This window comes from Cebidichthys violaceus, unplaced genomic scaffold (genome assembly GCF_023349555.1).
Source record: "Cebidichthys violaceus isolate CVI_PGR_0920_01 unplaced genomic scaffold, fCebVio1.0.p SCAF_81, whole genome shotgun sequence".
Taxonomy (NCBI): Eukaryota; Metazoa; Chordata; class Actinopteri; order Perciformes; family Stichaeidae; genus Cebidichthys; species Cebidichthys violaceus.
The window spans coordinates 1-20,030 of NW_027176966.1; the positions used below are offsets into that span (position 1 = coordinate 1).

General features: G+C 47.4%; 1 protein-coding gene across 1 annotated transcript in view; it reads left to right on the top strand.

Moving 5' to 3' along the window:
- Nucleotides 1–738: 738 nt before the first annotated feature.
- The window catches only part of satb1b (SATB homeobox 1b), a gene marked incomplete at its 5' end in the record, with an annotated part of 39,257 nt that continues 19,965 nt past the window's right edge, over nt 739–20,030 (top strand). The window contains 7 exons of the mRNA XM_068702149.1: nt 739–862; nt 7,769–7,880; nt 8,958–9,035; nt 12,186–12,694; nt 15,460–15,672; nt 19,109–19,183; nt 19,683–19,838. Of these exons, the coding sequence (XP_068558250.1) occupies nt 739–862; nt 7,769–7,880; nt 8,958–9,035; nt 12,186–12,694; nt 15,460–15,672; nt 19,109–19,183; nt 19,683–19,838 (1,267 nt within the window). The remainder of the gene's footprint in view (nt 863–7,768; nt 7,881–8,957; nt 9,036–12,185; nt 12,695–15,459; nt 15,673–19,108; nt 19,184–19,682; nt 19,839–20,030) is intronic.

The window sequence follows — 20,030 nt, forward strand, 5'->3', positions numbered from 1 at the left end:
CATTAGTTGGACACGTATCAATCAGCAATTTTGATAAACCGTTAACCGTTGAATTCAGGATTTAGCTGCATTGATGCTTTGACTGCATTTCTTAGACGTCTTTATGGCCTCTGGTAACGTGTGACGATCTTCATTCTCTGCTCTCTGACTAAGGACACATCGACGGTCGTTCATCGATAGTGAAAACAATCCACACTTGATGTTTTTACACTCTGTTTGATTATGCAACGGAAGGACGAGTCAAAAGCCTCGTCATAAAGCCGCCGACGTCGGACGAAGGAAGCGCTGCAGTGTGGCTGTTGAGGATGCTGCTGGAGAACTTCCTCTTTTGCGTCGCCTCTCAGACGCATGAATCAGTAGCTGTTTGGGGTCAAACGCATTCCCAAAGATTCAAAGATTGGTGTTTATTACCCGTTTGCTCATATATCAGGGGAGCGTCCGGCCCTCACAATGGAGATAAAATCGTTTTGATATTGGGTTGCTGAATTTGTGGCCTGCGTATTTTTATCATTTCGCTTAAAGATACCATCGGGGCTGCTGGCTCTCCTCTCCATCTTTGTCTCTTCTCCATCTGAATTGTTTCTCATGCTCTTTCCTCACCCCTCTTCATCCCTCTCTCTCTCTCCCCCTCCCCCCCTTTTTCCTCCCCCTTATCTTATCTTTCCCTGCCCCCCCCCCCCCCCCCTCCACCCCCGCATGTCTCCCCTTCTCTCTCTCTCTCTCTCTCTCTCCCCACAGTTGTCCTAAGCTGGAGGACCTGCCGCCCGAGCAATGGAGCCACTCTACAGTAAGAAACGCCCTCAAGGAGTTACTCAAAGACATGAATCAGAGCTCTCTGGCTAAAGAATGTCCCTTATCACAGGTGCTGAAGCCCAGTCTGCTTATTTAAAAAAAAAAAAAAAAAGATTAACGCCCAACCCCAACCCCCCCCCCCCCCTTGCTACCATACACAAACAAACACCCCTATCTCCATCACCACTTTCTGTTCTCCTGTACTTATCAAATGCCCTGAGTTTGATCGATTGGTAAGAGAATCGGCATAGAAAATCTGAATCAATGGCTTATTGTCATTTGTTTGCCGCATGATTTCTTTATTTTTTTTTACCGCCCCCGACACACACACACACACACACACACACACACACACACACACACCACACACACACACTGGTATGCATCGGCAGCCAAAAAGCAGAGGTGTTGTTGAACGTATGGTTATTGTTATATAAACATTGGCCCAAACCCAGAACAATCTGGATTGTCTTTTGTTCTCCCCCCCCCCCCCCCCCCCCCTTCCATTTAGTTAATTCTCAACATTTCAGGCTGGACATACGTCCACATGACAGGTGTTGTATTCTGTGTTTTTTTTTTGTTTGTTGTTTTTTTTTGTGTGGGGCTGGGACGTTGTATAGAAAGCACTAGCGCAGATATTGTATTAACAGGCAGCGCAGTCAGTATATCATGGAGGCAGCTCTGGAGTGAATGGAATGAAACGGCAGTATATCTCTCACAAGGGCCACAATGAGTGCTGTGTGTGTGTCTGTCTGTGTGTGTGTGTGTGTGTGTGTGTGTCTCTCAGTGCGAGGGAGACACGCTTGCTTCCGCGTGTATTCGCTCGAGTGCGTTTTGTGAAACGCGTATGAACGCACGGGACGCGTATGCTAAAGCGTTATTTGTGTTTTGCTCGCCCGTGTGTGTGTTTTAGGTCGGAGCGTGTGCGTAGGTGCCTTCAGTACGAAGCCAGCTCTCCTCCCAGGCCACCGTATGGTCACCTGGAGACCCTCATTTGCGCTGCGTGTGTGTGTGTGTGTGTGTGTGTGTGTCTGTGTGTGTGTGTGTGTGTGTGTGTGTGTGTGTGTGTGTGTGTGTGAGCGGCTGCTCTCAGCGTGTGTGTGTTTGTGTGTTTAGCCGGGCATGAGCAGTGCGCTGATGATGTAAAGAGTCCCTGGGTGGCGTTCAGGCGGAGCCCAGCCCGTCTGGTAATCACCCTGTTTACGGTCCCATATGTGAAGACGGCTCAGAGGAGAGAGCCTCGCTCGCTCGAGAGGATCTGACGCACGGGCCGCGCACGGCCGTCCTCGCGCTATTTCCGAAACGCGCACACGTCTCAAATTAAACCCGAAGGTTGTTTTAGCTTTCCGGCGAGGATGGAAGAAGGTTCCCGGAAATGTTCCGAACGGAATCTGTTTCTTTCGGTCTCGTATGTGTTTTTAACGGCCAATTTGGTCCTGGATTCGGATCTAAATGGGTCTAAATTCTCCCACATTTACTGTCACGCAGAGACGCTCGGTAGCTTCGGTCAACAACGTGTCATTTTGTCTCCGTTGATGTCGTTGACGCCCTTCTCATTGTGCGCATCCCTGCTGGTAAACACTTCCAACCAGAATCTAGAGAATGCGTAGCTGGATTGGCGAAACCAGATAATCCAGATATCGATCCTATGTCTTCATGAGCCAATCTAAGCCGTGATTTATCATTCTGCCTGGACATTATCGTCTCGCTTTATTTTATTGCCGTGTCTGTTAGTAAGGCAGCTAATTTAGCAAAAAAGACTAATCCGGATTTGAAGTTATTTCCAGAGAGAAACTGGCAGCTTTGCTGTGCGGTCACTCCACGCCCCCGATGATGTACATGTAGCTGCCTTGTTCAAACATGGCTGCCATGATGGTGTCTGACATCTGTTACTCTGTGGGGGTTCATGTGGCCCTGCTGCACACACACCCCCCCCCCCCCCCCCCCCCCGTAGAGCGGTGGCTCTCGCTCCTCATAAACCCGACTGGTTTTAGTGGATCGAGGAACGCCTCGATACAACGGGACACCACCCCCCCCCACCCCCCCGCTCCATGTCACCCGCGTCGTCTGATGAGGAGGCGACAAGCCGGGACGCTTTTTTTTGGCCCACCTCTGAGGTTTCTGACTTGACCAAAAAAAAACGAAAAAAAAAGAAAAAGTGAAATGAGTGGGAGGAGAAAAAAGGGGGCGTTGGAGGCGGGAGCAGAAGATTGGCACCTTTTAAGGATTAGCGTTTCCTTGATATTCTTCTGCGTAATCCCAGACAGAAAAGGGAGGTCAACAGATGAGGGAATCGCGGCGAGTGAGTGAAAGAGAAGTAGCCCACCTCTGAACAGAGCTGTGAAGAGAGAGTGTGTGTGTGTGGGGGGGAGGGCAGAGCAGGGAGGGAGGGGAGGGCAGGGCAGAGGGGGGGGTTATTTAGTGAAATGCTGCTTTTGTACGGGGGTCTTGTCGAACCACATTTAGTTTGACTTCTTTTGTAGCTGGGGCGAGTCACGCTTTTGTGCGTCTGGCTACAAATGGCACGAGGAAACTCTTTGAGGAAAATGTACTCCCTCACGTCATCGCACTCACTCCTCACTCACTCACTCACTCACTCACTCACGTTTCTAGACTCGCGCGGCAACGCATCGCCCGCTTTGAACTTCTCCTGATTCTGCCTCCCATCAGCCAGGCGCAGTATTTTTTTTCTCCGAGGTCGCTACCAAGCTTAGCAACCCCCTTGCCCGTGTTCACAGAAACTATGGCAACAAACGAGATCTCCCCCCCCCCCCTACCCCACCACCGCCCGCCGCCACCACCACCACCACCACCTCACCCCACTCTTTCCCATTGCCACCACCTCTTCCTGCCCACCCCCTGCTCGCTCTCACTGGGCGGCCCCCCGATGCACCAGCTGCTGCGTTGCGTAGCAGCAAATAGTCATCAAAATGCCATCTTAGCGGGCCTTCACCACCTCGGCAGCCATAGGGGCAACCTGGGTGCCAGTGCATGTGTGTGCGGGTGTGTGTGTATATATGTGTGTGTGTGTGTGTGTGTGTGTGTGTGTGTGTGTTTGATTGCAGGGGGAGAGGGGGGGGGGAGGGGGGGGGTCATCCCAGTTGAGGTGAATATGTGCCATAATTGAGCTGTGTGTGATGTGGCGAGAGACGAGGCGCAGTGTTGCAAATGGGATGCACGTTTTCCCCAGCTGACTCAAGACATCAGGCTAAGTTGGAATGTGTGTGTGTGTGTGTGTGTGTGTGTGTTTAATCGTGTACGTGCACGTGTGGTACTCTGCATGTGTGCCTTTTTGTGTAGCCGTGCCGTGTGCGTTTGTCTGCAGGGTTGTACTTTGTGTGTTTGCCGTTGCCAGTGTGTGCACCACACTCTAACGCTGACAGCTGGGTGCCTACAGTACCTGCCTGCTGCACCGCTGTTCCCTTCCACACACAGACACACACGCACACACACACACACACACACACACACACACACACACACACTCTCCCTCTTCCTGTCTCCCATGATGGGGAGTGGAGTAGATGTTGGGGACCGATAGTAGCCCTGTGCCACTTCCTGGTCTTGCTGATAAGCTCTCTGTGCTGCAGATGGCTATCACTTAAAGGGTCCACACACATGCTCATGGACACACACACACACACACCCTCACCGTCACTCTCATGCACACACACACACACACACACACACACACACACACAGCCATGCTACCTGTTGACAAGCCCTAGCACAGCCCTCCTGCTGGCACCGCAGTAGCAGCAGAGGCTCTGGTTATCTGCTTGATTTCACTTAGTGCGTATGCATGTGTGTGTGACAGAGCAGTGGGGAGAGAGAGAGAATAGGTGTGTGTGTGTGTGTGTGTGTGTGTGTGTGTGTGTGTGTGTGTGTATTGTTTAGTTCACACACACACACACACACACACACACACACACGCCGGGCCCCCTGTGAGAGGTAGAGTGATGTATTGAGGGAGAGGGCTGATTAATGAGGAGCGTTTATTAGAACATCTGTGTCAAAGATGGCGGAGAAAGAGGGAGCGAGAGGGAGAGAGAGAGAGATGGGAAGAGAGAGAGGGAGAGAGAGAGAGATGGGAAGAGAGAGAGGGAGAGGCACACCGTGTTCTGCAGGTCTCTGGTTTTGTTGCCTGGAGCTGCCTTAGCACAGATATACTGTAAATAAAACATGGCAGGCTGGAGGAGAGGAGTTCATTATCCCACCGACTTAAAGGAGAACTCTTCTCACTTTAAATAAAGCTTCTTTTTTTTTCGATTGGATCTTTGGGAGTTGGCTAACAGAACCGGGTTAAACTGGGAAATGTGGTTTGCTGCTTTTCTTAAATTTTTTTTTGTTTCTTTTCCCCCCCAAGCCCAGTAAATCCTGAACAACACCATTCATTCTTATTTACACTGACTTGCGCTGATCATAATGAATGAACAGGAATTATCATTTTTAAGACCATGGACGGTCGCAGTTGTTATTTCCTGATGCCAATAATAATGAATCCAAAAAGAAAGGAGCCGCTTCATGCATAAATGTATGACCCATTAAAAAAAAAAAAAAAAAAAGGGCAATTCTGACTTCCTCACCCTAACCTGAACTCTATCGGCGCTCCTCTGTGAATGAAGTCTTTTCAGCAGATCTATTAAAGGCTGCTTTGTTAAACCATGCAAGTCCAAATGCAGACCTCTTCACCCTCCTGTTTTTTTTTTGCTTGTCATCATGACGGCATAATGCACCACAGCGCCGTTTGCCCAAATTCCCACCCAACCGCTTAAATAGGCGAAGCGCCGAAGCGCAACCGCTGGCGCTCTACCCCGACTACGGTATGGTGGGAGGCTTCTGCGACACGTAGAACTCGTCCTCCACTGCCTTTATTTCCTCTTAGTTGCATTTTACTGCAACACTTGGCACAATGTCTTTGAGAACTCCTGCTCGTGTAAACTCCTGTGTCGTGTTGCTGGCCACTAACGCCCGTCCTGTAGCCGCTTGTAGGCCGAGGTATCGCATGAAGCTGGTTAGCGCGCCGCTTGAAGCTGATTAGCTTTCGCTTTAGCTCAACCTCAAGCAGATTCCCTCTTCCTGCCACAGTTGGACAAAGGAAGCGTGTCCACATCGCGGTCCTTCTGAAAGCACCTCGTGACACTTTTTTTTTTTTTTCTGGTCGGACATGCTTTAACTTAAGGAGAGCTTTCATCAGCCGATCGGTCTCATATTTAGGATTTTGTCTTTTTGACGACAGCGCTAACGCACACGTGTGCAGCGGCACACAGGCAGTAACGTCGCAGACAAACGCTCACAACATTTTGCCGCCGTGGAAGTTCTTCAGCGCGAGTGTAGAAGACACGAACGACCTCAACAACGTAGTCAGACGCTTATTTCAGTGTAATTCATGAGACTCGGAGTAGTCACAATAGCACGGAGCTAACGGCTAACGGAGGTTGCGTCGGATTGTATTATGATGAGTTAAAGCTCTATTCAGTCAAAATTAGCATTGAGCTAAATTTAAATTATAACGCTATCAAGATGCAAGAAGATCTTATGAAATTTAGTTTTTGGCGAAAACCTTGAATATATACTATTACTGTTTTCACAGCAGTATAGATTTAGAGAGGAAATTATAACCTGTTTAACTCCCTAACGTATTATATGTTATATTACATGAACTGTTTTTAATCAGAGTATACAATTATTTCCAAATCATTAGATTTTTTTTTTTTTTTTTTATGCAATTAACCACCATAGATGACAAAGTAAAAAGACAACTTTTAGAATTTTTGACTTCGGGACGGTTGTAATTATTTTTTGGGACGGCTGTGAAAAAAAAGTTAGTCTGGAGACTTTCCGTTAATTATAATTCCGAGAAAGAAAATTGCGAATCTGCAAAAAATCCGAAGCGGTATAGATCTGACTTCCCAAAACCCCAAAATCGGGCCAAGAAAAGCATGTCAGTGGATCTATCTGTCGTTTCCTCGCGTAACGCAGCTTTAGCCGAGGTCGAGGGGTTCAGAGTTCGGTCGACCTCTCTCAAGGCACAGCTGCCATCCTTCACCCTCCTTTTGTGCAGGACGGGCCGGAGAACCAGAATCATCCCGTCCATTGTGCTCGTACCTCCGCCAGAAGGTTCCCCTCCGCCGTCCTCCAAGCAGCATACATTATAGAAAATGATAAAGATGGCATACCTGTAATTTGAAAACAGATGGTTTGGTTTCTTTTGAATATTTATAACAATCAGAAAACATTTTCTCGTTATTCGCCCGGAGGCCGGCAAGGTGTTAAAACATTCATTTTAATGAAAGTGGAAGGGAAAGGAAAATATCGCCTCTTTGGTTGTTTTTTTTCTTTTTTCTTTTGCGAGGCGAAGGAGGGCGGTTGAAGGAACCGCAGAGAGGAGCAAGAGAACGGCGCGGCGCGGCCCTCGATACGCTTGAAGTCGTCGTCTTTAACAGATTGTGTAAATAAAGAGCTGAAGAATGAAAGAGCTTTATCTGTTTACATCGCGCCGGCTCCCCAGATGCTGATACTCAATAAGCCGCTCTCTTCTTTCCCTTTTTTTGAAGGTAAATATATTTCCTGCCGTCTGCGCTCGATGTCAACAGACTCGGTTGACCTCATAACTTACCCGCTCTGAAAAAAAAGAAAGACATTTTCCGACAAACTCAACGGCATTTGATAAAGAAGAACAGATAAAACCTTGCTTGATTTAATTTGTTTCACCTTTTAGAGGATGAGATCCAAAAATTACTGCATGTCTGCTACTTTTCAGTTTTTCTTTTTTTTTTTTAGTGCTGGGTTTTTCTTTTTTTTTTACCGTGTCCCTATCTTTTATTTGTTTTGACAAGCTACAGTGTTACTGCATGTTTCACAAGCTTTAATATTATGTCTGCATTTTCCACAATGAGAATCTAAAGTCTCTCTCTCTCTCTCTTTCTCTCCCTCTCTCGTTCTCTCTCCCTCTCAATCAATCTCTCTCTTTCAGAGTATGATTTCCTCCATTGTGAACAGCACTTACTATGCAAATGTGTCGGCGGCGAAGTGTCAGGAATTTGGGCGCTGGTATAAACATTTCAAGAAGACAAAAGATATGATGGGTAAGCAAAACGGAGGGGCGCAAAAGTATGGCGCTCACACTTTTGTCTCTTTGCACACACACACACACACACACACACACACAATCACACCAGTCGTCATTACAATATGTTCCCTAACCAACCGTCTCTTTGTCTTCCTGCTGTTGCATGAAGCAGAAATACATTTTTATCTCGTTATCTAATAACTCAAGATTACACCACCGGGTTTTGCGGCCGAACGCGGCGTTATCTCTGATTTATCCATTTATTGCTTTAACTAACGGCAATGCCAGAGTCAGATTGAGGCCTCTGACTGTTTCGTTTTTTTTTTTTTGTTTGCCTCACTACTCCTTTTGACAAAAGGCAGCAATGACTTCAGCCCGGCCACCGCCTAGTCTGAAATTCAATTAGATTTTCTTATCAACCCTCCGACAAACGCATGCTTTATATTATCACCAACAACAAAAAAACAAAAAATCCCCTTTGACCCGCCAGGAAATGAGGTTATGTGATACTAGTAGCACCCCAGCTACAGATAGAACTCCGCTTTATTTTTTATGTCTTTTGATTAAGCAGAACACCACTCGCAGCGTAATGTTGTGATATTAGCTTTAACAATCTGTTGAACAATCTCCTTTTTTTTTTTTTTTTTTCTTTGCCAGTGCAACGCCGCTCGCCGGGATGACAGATGAGATATTGTATCAAAATGTTTTCACAGCCTCCATGCAAATAGCGTGTTGTGATCATATCTTATCTGATGTTGTTTTTTTTTTTTTTTTGTTGCTTCTGTTAAAGTGGCAGCATATGCCGAGAAACATTATTTACTCCAGACCTGCTGTACTTGTGTGTTTTCTCGCATACTCCTACACGTTCCTGTCACAATCGTTCTCTGTGGTTTTTAGTCTCAGCTGCTGGGTTTGGCCTCGGCGACGCCGGCGTTTTAAATGTCATATTTCTGCTAAGCTGGAGTGGGAGAGAAGTACAGTAGGAAGCCTTTACCCTGTGTTCCTATGCTCACAACTCTGTGTATGTGTGTGTGTGTGTGTGTGTGTGTGTGTGTGTGTGTGTCTGCGTGCGCCCTACCGTCCGGCTGTGCAGGCATGCGCCAACCGTCCCAGCTGGAGGGCTACCTGGGGACGTGTGTCCTCCGTGAGAGTCCGCGTGCCAATGCACTAGGTATGTCGCAACATGGACACACACACACACACACACACACACACACACACACACACACACACACACACACTCTTGGTTATTTCTCTTTGGAGGATCTTACATTGACAGACTTACCATAACCTCAGCCGATACTCAGTAGTGGCTCCTCTCGCCATAGTGTGAACGCATTTTGATAGATTTGAGACAAAAGTACGTAAACCCACACACACACACACACACACACACACACACAGTAATTTAACAAACTTGTGAGGAGCTACATTCCTTCCTTAATACCTAATCTTACTGACTTACTTGTCTTCTTGCCTAAACTCAAGCTCAATTAAAATCTAAATCCGAAAAAAAACACCCAAATAGCACTTAAAAGTCCGATCGAAATGAAAAATCACTTATTTTGCATTGTTTGCTCACACTCTGTTTGGGAATTTTTGGAAAAACAACCCTCCCTTCACTTTTTCAACCATCATCATGGTCACACCCGTCACACAATGTCTCCTTTCAACTAGAACGCACGTAAACGCTTCTTCCTTTTGGCTTTAAAGAAGCACAAAACTGTTGTTTGTCCCTCTGGGGACATCGAGTCCTGACGGGAACAAATCCACCGACGTATACGGAACACGGAAGCGTACGCTAACGTTCTCGAGATGTATTCACACAAAACTCACAGACAAACCTTGGCACACAAGCCTCAGGTGCCCCCCCACCCCCCTCCCCCTCCCCCGACCTCAATATTCATGACGGGCTGCTGTCTGCTGTGCACAGCCACGAATGGCAGGAAGAGAAAGAGCTGGTGAAATGCCAAGTTTGAGGGGCTCTGAGAGAGAGAGAGAGAGAGAGAGAGAGAGAGAGAGAGAGAGAGAGAGAGAGAGAGAGAGTGAGTGGCACGGTCATCCCTTTGTGCCTTGGCAAGTGGCGTCAAATGTGACTCTGCATTTACTTCACCGTGCTGCGTTTTTTTTTTTTTTTAGCGAGCGTTTTTTTTTTTTTTTTTTGCGCCCGAAGTCGAGCGGAATAAGTACCTGGTCGCAGGTACTGGCACGCCACCCCTGCTGCTCTGCCAGCTGAAGTGGTGTTAGCCGGGCCGCCGGGCGAATGCGGTGTCGCTTCTTTTGAGGTGGCAACGCCGGTGCAGGGAAGCCAACGCAAGACAGAGAGAGAGAGACACAGAGAGAGAGAGAGAGAGAGTTGGGTCACTCTCTCTCTCTCTCTCTCTCTCTCTCTCTCTCTCTCTCACCCCCCCCCCTCCCCTTCAGCCCACATCCCATTCCCATTGTGTGTTTAATCCGGGGCTCTTTTGTGGCAGGATTCCACACGAGGACTCCCGCTTCTGTGGCAGCCCTTTTTTTCTCCCAGGGCCTGCCATGCTCTTCTGTCACCCCCTTCTCTTTTCAATTTGCATGGAAATGCCTCTCTCCGTGTGCCTGTGCGCTTGTGTGTTTGTGAGCATGCCCCCCAGCAGTCCGTGCGAGCGAGCATATGCGCGCACACACACACACACACACACACACACACACACACACACGTTCACATATGAGTGAATAGAAACGCCATACCATCAGAGCCAGGGAATGCCAGGGATTATGGGAAGAGATGTGATTATTACCAAGATTTTTTTTGATTTTTTTTGTTTGTTTGTTTTTTTTTTCCCCCCACCAACATCATTTGTTTTCGACAAACGCTCAATAGACCCGTCTTGGCCGGGCGTTTTGTGCTTGCTGACAGTTAAGAAACAGGCAGCTCAAAAACGCACGATTATTGTGGGTATTTTTGGAAAACATCCATGCACTTAATCTTTCATCTGCTGAAAAATTCAGCTTGTTGAAGACCCCCCCCCCCCCCCCCCCCCCCCCCCCACACACACACACACACACACACACACACACACACACTCCCCGCCTCCTCTTCCCCATAACAGCAATTTACGCTTTTCACAATCTCATACGACGCTTTTCTGTGGGATGTGAAGGCCGCGGCACACTTCTAAGGTGTTAATGTTGCCATCCGTATGAATTCTTAAAGGCTGCCCCCTCACTCAGTCAGTCGGCACGCAGAAAGCCTCGGCATATGCGGAAATATTCCTTAAAGAGAGGCGGAAACCCTGTAAAAAACCGTTCACTTCGCTGTGGGTAGTACTTTGAATGTTAAATCGCTGTTTTCATCCTCTAAGCGCATCATTTAAACCTGTCTTAAAATATTCCCTGGCAGCCATTTATGGACTTAAAGATAACCCAAAGCAAGAGACGCCGCAAAAAAAAATCTCGCCGTTAAATGACGACACAGAGATTTCTCTTTCTTCCTTTTTGTCTTACAGACAAGTTCAAGTCCTGTCTCTTTTCAGTTCACTCAGACACACTGTGCTGTGCTCCGTATCCTCCCATGTGCTCCCTCGCTCCCTCGCTCACTGCTCCCTACCTTCATGTTCAGACCGTCCTCCCCTCAAAATCGTATATATATTGTCTAGCTTTTAGAATTAAGAATCTCTCTTTTGAGAGAATCACATTCATCAGCATTGCTTCTGTCTTTGTGAACACACACACACACACACACACACACACACACACACACACACACACACACACATTTATCCTGTACCTACACTTACACACACTCCACACTGTCTCTCCAAGATTATTTGAATCACCACAGATGATCTGAAGTTAATTTCGAAGGCATGGCTTGTGGGAGACACAGGTCAAAACACAGAGAGGCTCTTTTTTATCTGCATTTTGCATCTTTTGATCAGCTGTTGTCCCAACCAGTGGGAGGGGGAGTGGCCTGAGAAGAGCTCTGGTTAGGAATAACACGCTAAACCTCTGTATGTTTATGTTAGTAGTTTGGGTTTCTCTTCTTGAATATGTGCTGACTGCAAATATGTTTTCCTCTCCCGTATGTTGTGAAAGTAAATGTTAGCGGACGGGCTCTAACTCTTTGATCTAACGCAGAGCGGATCTGCTTCACTGATTAGAGATCATGGCTTTGGTGACATTAAGCCGATGATTTCCGAGATTAAGGTTTAACCTTTTTGTAGCCGCCGGCACTTTCTCCAGATGTTTTGTCTTTTATGGTGTTTGAGGAAGACTTTGAAACTTTGTCTCTGTCTCTTCTTGCCCTCCTCTGTCGCCCTCTCTTCGTCCCGTCCTCCTCCTGCAGAGATGGACGGCCTGTCCGACCTCTCTCCGCCCGGCTCCAATCACAGCCACAACCACAACCACAACCACCTGGGCTTCTCCCAGCAGCAGCAGCCCATCCCCGGCAGCACGGCCGAGCAGACTCCCTCCTCGCCGGTGCCCCCGCTGCCTCACGCCCCGCCGCAACACGGCGGCCAGACCGGCGGCCGACAGCCCCAGATGCCCGGCATGCACCACCCGGGCCTGGTGTCCACGCCCATCAGCCCCCAGCTGGTCAACCAGCAGCTGGTGATGGCGCAGATCCTCAACCAGCAGTACGCGGTGAACCGGCTACTGGCGCAGCAGTCCCTGTCGCAGCAGTACCTCAACCACCCGCCGGTCAACCGCAACTCCCACAACAAGCCCATGGAGCCGCAGGTGTCCTCGAACACCGAGGTGTCCGTGGAGATTTACCAATGGGTGAGGGACGAGCTGAAGCGGGCCGGCATCTCACAGGCCGTCTTCGCCCGCGTGGCCTTCAACAGAACCCAGGTGAGGAGCGAGATGCAGCTCACAGTGACCTCTTTAACTTTAGAGCTCACAGTCACCTCTTTAACTTTAGAGCTCACAGTGACCTCTTTAACTTTAGAGCTCACAGTGACCTCTTTAACTTTAGAGCTCACAGTGACCTCTTTAACTTTAGAGCTCACAGTGACCTCTTTAACTTTAGAGCTCACATTCACCTCTTTAACTTTAGAGCTCACATTCACCTCTTTAACTTTAGAGCTCACAGTGACCTCTTTAACTTTAGAGCTCACAGTGACCTCTTTAACTTTAGAGCTCACAGTCACCTCTTTAACTTTAGAGCTCACAGTCACCTCTTTAACTTTAGAGCTCACAGTGACCTCTTTAACTTTAGAGCTCACAGTCACCTCTTTAACTTTAGAGCTCACAGTGACCTCTTTAACTTTAGAGCTCACAGTGACCTCTTTAACTTTAGAGCTCACAGTGACCTCTTTAACTTTAGAGCTCACAGTGACCTCTTTAACTTTAGAGCTCACAGTGACCTCTTTAACTTTAGAGCTCACATTCACCTCTTTAACTTTAGAGCTCACAGTGACCTCTTTAACTTTAGAGCTCACAGTGACCTCTTTAACTTTAGAGCTCACAGTGACCTCTTTAACTTTAGAGCTCACAGTGACCTCTTTAACTTTTAAACGGCAGCAGCGACGTCCAGTCGTCGTGGGAAAAGTTGATAATTCAGTCCGAAGCCTCGTTTCGTTTTCTGCTATTATAATAATAATGAGAAGGTGTAATGAAAAAAGTTCTTCCAAAAATGTTCAACAACCAAATTTTGAAATCAAACAGTACAAAAACAACAACACTTAAAGTGCATCCTTCACTGTCCAACACCCAACAAACCTGTCTGATGAGGAAATACGTCACAACAAGGAAGTTATAAAACTACTTCATTTATTATTATTATTATTTCTAATAAGAACTACTAAGAAAGGCCTGGTGTTTGAATCTTCTAATATCCACAGTTAGAATCTCATTCATAATTCTCAGCCCAGTAATCCACCACCTTTACTGTACTTCAAGAGACAGCTGGCAGCCCGCCATGATGCGAAAGACCCAGGCTCGGTCATGGCGTGCGTTCTCTCCCTGCCAAAATATGTGGTTTCACTTCATAGTCGGATGCCTTACACGCACGCACACACACACACACACACACACACACACACACGCAGAAGGCAGCGATTATGTCTTAAGACGTACCGTCTGCACTGGATTGGGGGTGGAGGGAGGTGAACAAACCTCATCACAACTCCGTTTGCTTTGAAGTCGCTGTGTGTGAAAAAGAAAGGAACATAAACTGATAAGGATCTATCAGAATTAGAACGTACAGCAACCCCAAAAACAAATGTGTGTGTGTGTGTGTGTGTGTGTGTGTGTGTGTGGTATATGGTTAAGTCAGACAGTTTTCATGTGAGCTCCCACACAAACAGAGTCTTATCTGTGGCTGATATGAGGAATTAGCCCCATGTGCCGTTGGAGAGTTTGCCTTTGGAGGATTATTTATTAGGCTCCACGAATCTGCGTTAATAAAAGGAAGGGTGGGGGGGTGGGGGGGGTCGAGTGGTGACATGAAGGGGTCTGCTGTCGATGCAGGAGGTGGATCAGAGGAGGCGAAGTGGAGGAACTGAGAGTTTTTATTAAAAGAAGTTTGGTAGAGGAAACTAATTGACCAAAAAGAGCAATAGGATAATAAGCATGCAGACGCTGAAGAATGCAGACACACACACACACACACACACACACACACACACACAGACCCGACATAATTTCACCCGAACACTCGGAGTAAATAAAGTCGCCTTCGCCCATAAAAACGTCACTGTGAGTCAGACTCCATGTGAGTATCTGTTCAGACCCGTCTGGATACCGCAGACCTAAACGTGACGCATACATTTGAATCGTCAGAGCAACGACACCGAGCACACGTTCTCAGCTCTGCTCCTTCCCCAAAAAGGACTCGCGAGCTCTAAAAAAAATTTAAAAAAATAAAAGCGTGAGCATGTTTCCCCCCCCCATCACCTTGTTTTATTACCAAATCACACCTATTGATGGCGAGAGAAGCGGAGCGATGGTTCGCTCAGTGTGTGGCCAAGAGCTGATGAAAAGGCCCAATCACGCGTCTCTGATAATGGAGTCATCGGCGTCTCATAATGATTGGAATTGAGCGCTATTGAAAAGTAAACAGAGGCTACGCTGATTGCCCGCCGCACAAGACTTTTACACATTGCAGGCGAGTTGCTGCGGCTGTTATCTGAAGCAGCACGCGGCTCCGAGAATGTGTCCAAGATCTGCGGCGGGGGGGGGGGGGGGGGGGAAATCACACGCGGCGAAACGCTAAAAAGGCCACAAAAAAAATAAAAGTTTAAAAACGATCGATGAAGCGCTACGAGCCAACGGAACAGAATTATATCTTCTTCTACTTCCAGACAAAAGCTCTGTAGAGAGTCACCAGGATACGAGGGGAGTTTAACTACAACAGTGGTGGAAGGTAGAGAGAAACCGTAGAGAAGGTGCGAAGGAAGTGGAGGCAGCTGCTGAGATCAGGAGCCTAAGAATAGAGTCTTAGTCTTAGTTTACAGTTAAAGTGGGTATCAGGGTGTCATCTCCATCTACACTCATGGCTCTCCTTTACTGTTTAAGAATCCTCTAATGGGATTATTCTCCTTTTCTTGACCCCCGCCACCCTACTCTTTCCCTCTCTTCTTCTGTCTCCTCTCTCCTCTTTCCTTCCCTCCCAGGGCTTGCTGTCCGAGATTCTCCGCAAGGAGGAGGACCCCAAAACAGCTTCCCAGTCGCTGCTGGTCAACCTGCGCGCCATGCAGAACTTCCTGCAGCTGCCGGAGGCCGAGCGCGACCGCATCTACCAGGACGAGAGGGAGCGCAGCCTGACGGCGGCCTCGGCGATGGGCGCCCCCCCGCTCATCAGCACGCCGCCCATCCGACCCGTACAGGTAACAGAGATCTGGTTCTCCTTCTAGGGACATAGTTAGGAGACTGGAGTGGGGTTTTTTTTTTTTGAGCTGTTTGCGCACAAATTTGTGTAACGTTAGCGAAAAAAGGAAAAGCTTTAGCGTTTGTTCAGTGTTCTCTTATATCGACAAAATGCAACCGGAAACACGGGGAAATCACAAAGACGTCCAGATGCGGAGGGAAGCCAAATCCGAAGTCTGCGGAACAAAAAAAAAAAAATACTCGAAAGTACAACCTTGTTACCAAACTGGCCCATCGCATACCATTCAAGCTTGCCAGCTCGCTAACTTGCAGATTGCAAAAAATGTTGTTGTTGGCTTTCTAAAGAGATATCTTGTATCGACTTCCTGCGCCAAGTCAGGAGGCTGAAAAAAGCAAATGCAAATCTCTACGTTTGAGGCGGAGTTCAGAAAGCATGCAGCGAGAGCAGAGATGGACAAAGGCTGCGTTTGTCCAATATATTAATAAAAACAAACCCTTATGTGTGAGTAGATCTAGTCCTGTGAACCGCTTCATGACGCTGTCAGCAGCGTGTGTGTGTGTGTGTGTGTGTGTGTGTGTGTGTGTTTACACGTGGTCAGGCTTGAGGACAGGTATGGAGCTGGATCTGTACCGTCTCGGTGTGTCCCGGACTTAACCGAGACTCACGTAACAAACAAACCCGCCAGGTTTCACAACAGGTTTACTCATTCTATCAGAGTGTAAAACGCACACGTGTGCTGTGTGTTTTTTTTTTTTTTTTTTTTTTTTTATCGCACACATTCGTCAGCGAGCTCCTGTTTTACATGCGACAACAGCGAGCACCACCCCGGCGCGTTGTTTTCCGCCACACCTCGCATTCCCCTCCGTTGTAAATATCAGCCCGGTTGTTCCTGTCAGCGCGCATCAAGAGAACATACTTTACATTCTCCCAGCATGTAAATGAGTCCCACATCATCATCCCCCCCCCCCCCCCGTCCCCCCCTCCCCGCCCCTCACCACACAGGTGAGACCGGTGCACAAAACGATGGATCATTTTTTGTGCTAATTCTGCCCTTTTACCGTGCATTAGGCGGCATTAGCAGCCCTCCCTTTTTAAAAAAAAAATAAAAAAATAGAGCTCGCTCAGTGGCGACAGGCTCCGTTTGAAAGATCAAACCGTCGTTTTTTTTTTTTTTAGTCACCGCGTGCCGGAGCGCAACTTTCCACCCTCGCCGCAGAGCCGTGCCCCTCACTTTGAAAGGTATGTGGCAACTTTCTACCACTTAAGCCCCGCTTGATGTGCGCTCAGCTGCGTCTGAAAGTGACGGGGGCCGACAAAGGCCGTCTCTGTCCTGTACCCGGTGAAGATTTGGCTTTTTATTTATTTTTTTTTATTTTTTTCCGTCGAGGAGGGAAGAAAGACAGAGAGAGAGAGAGAGAGAGAGAGAGCGCACGGGCCCACACATCTCTCCGAAATGGAAACCTCCCCCGTGAAGCTGCTCAGCGCGATGCCAGTCCGTGTCTTTTTGCGAAACGGGAAAAGAAAGAGTGGCATTCTGAAGCAGCGGTGCTGAACTTAAAAAGGGGGGGGGGGTTTCTTCGCAGTTCACGGCTCGTCTTTACAATCAGAGGCTGTGTCAGTGCAGGACTGGGCCTTTTAGACAAGGATGTTCTGTTTGGCGTAATAACCCACCGTCAGAGCTACAGTCGGTCACTGTGATAAGAAGAACTTCTTGTCATATTTGCTCTAACTGACATTATATCCTGACGGTCGACTCCTAATGGGAGGAGTCTCTCCAGCAGCTGCCAATCAAAGCTCTCGAAGCTCAAACTCAGATCAGACTGTGGGCGGCGCTTTTGTTTTTTTTTTTTGGCTCGACTGATTTTTCGCCATGGTGACTGGGTCACAGTAACTAGTGACAGCAGCTAAAATATCTTCCTGCAAAGACTTGAGGTGAGAAATATAATGCAGCGATTCATATTTGAATCAAGCCTAGTTTAACAGTCGGAGGGGAGCGTGAGCTTGTGATTGACGGCCGCGTTACGGACTCCTCGGCTCTGATTGGTCGTCTTCCTTCCGGGCGCAGCAGAATCTTACAAACGCCGTTGGACGAACCGATCAGAGGAACCAGATTGTTCCACAGACAATCTGTCTCATGGACTGCTGTTAGGGTGACGAAAAATGATTTTTAGCTTTTCATTAATCACATCAGCTGAATCACCACAGTAAAGGATCCCCGTAGCATATCTGGGAGCAGCTCACAGAGCTGTAGAGATCCATAGCAACACAGAGAGAGATCTGCAGGCTGAACAACAAACACAGAGACTGCCGCACGGCGTGCAAACTATTTCAAAAACAAGACCCGAAACTCAAGTTTGTGGGGGTTTTTTATACTCCTGTTGGCACATCAATAGAATATCTTGAGGGCCCTAATATACTTCACCTGTATGACTTAAACCCATCAACATTTATCATGCAGACCCGTTCCTACACAAGGCAATTCTCACAAACACACGCGCGCTCGCACAACTCGTACACCTGGCCATCTGCCAGCCTCTCCTATGGAGCAATGCGGTGTGAATTTAAGCACATAAATCAGCCAGGGTGGCAATTGAGCCAGAGACAGAGGAGGGTTTTTATTGGCCTCATAAAAACAGATGCAGAGGTATGTTTCTCTCACGTGTGCTGATGGCTCGGCGCAACTCCCCTAAAGCCAGTTAGCGCACGTCCCGGCCTTAACAATTAGCTTGACATGGGTAACCCACCGCTCAGACTGACGAGCCGCGCCGTTAAAAAAAAAAAAGAAAAAAAAAAAAAAGAAGACGAGATGAAAGGCCCAGAAATGCTCCGGCATTCCAGTTCCACCGCACATTTTTTTTTTTTTTTTAGGATTATGCGATTGTCTTTGACACATAAAGGAGCTCGTATTAGGCGTCTAGACAAATACTTGAATATATATGTTTTTTTTCTTTCTGATCACAGGCTGTGTGTCGTGAGTTAGTAGCTGTTGGTGTTATTATGATTTATTTGAACGCTGTGGCGCTCCGACTCTCACCCAACCCCGCCGACGTCTCCTTTCAAAAGGGCTCGTATGGAATGATTCATATGCTAATGGTTGGTGGGTAATGCTTTTATTAGGATACTTGTTAACTTGTCAAAGGATTTTTGTCAAGATGCAACAAGCCGCTGAATGAAGATGATTTGATTTCACTTGACTTGCATTTATTTTTTAATCACCAGCTTGACATGAGAATAATAACATTCCTCACAACACATCTAAGTGTTTTTGAGCAAAGTAACGCCGGAGCCGAGCGTGGGTGTAATCTACACTCCAGTGTGTGTGTGTGTGTGTGTGTGTGTGTGTGTCTGCTTGTATTTAGCCAGATTACCTTTCTTTTTTTTTTTCCCCCGTGCGAGCCTGAGCAAATATCGGTTGTGTTGTGTTCCCGACACAGCAGCCCCGGAGGGAAGACTGTAACAGCGTGAGGCCCGAGGACTGGAATCCCAGAATCCCCGTGGGCCTTTCCCCTGTGAGCAGATAACGCCACCCACCTCACCTCTCCACCTCCACCAATCTGAACGCACACATTGTCATAGGCAATACACACACTTGAGGCTTATTATCTCCCAACATGCAATTAATTGCTATTATCTTGAAAGGCTAATATTTTGCATTTTTATCAGTTTTTGTTTGCTGTACTACCCTATTTTACACTATTACTACGATTTTAATTACATTTAATGTTGATAATTAGGTCAAAAACTGATTTCTTTGGTTTATTTTACCCTAATTTGGTATCAAAACTTGTGGGAAAATAAAGTTACAGATACACAGTATTTAGTGTACTAACTGTCACACATGACTCTGGTAATATTTAAAGAAAACAACCAAAATATATCAAATACAAAGGAGAATCCAATATCTGACAAAGTATTTGCAATGTGTAGGATTTTTTTTTTGTAATTTTCCTCTCTCTCTCTCTCTCTCTCTCTCTCTCTCTCTCTCTCTCTCTCCGCTCTCTTCACCAGGTGAAACCGTCGCCTCTGCCCAGCGAGTGGAACGGCAAAACCGAGAGCTGCATCCTCAACATCAACTCCACCATCTACGACGAGATCCAGCAGGAGATGAAGAGGGCCAAAGTGTCCCAGGCCCTGTTCGCCAAGGTGGCCGCCTCCAAGAGCCAGGTACGGGGAGAAAAAACAAAAAAAAAACGACACACAGCCCGAGTGAGAGCGAGACGTCTGCTTTTGTGGTGTTCTCCGTCATCGTCTTCTTCCAGAAAACTTGCTCGAGCTACACTCGAGCCCTACTTCTTCTTTCATCAATGAAACACGGTCTTTGTTCAATATCCCAAAATCTAGCCCACTCGCCCACAC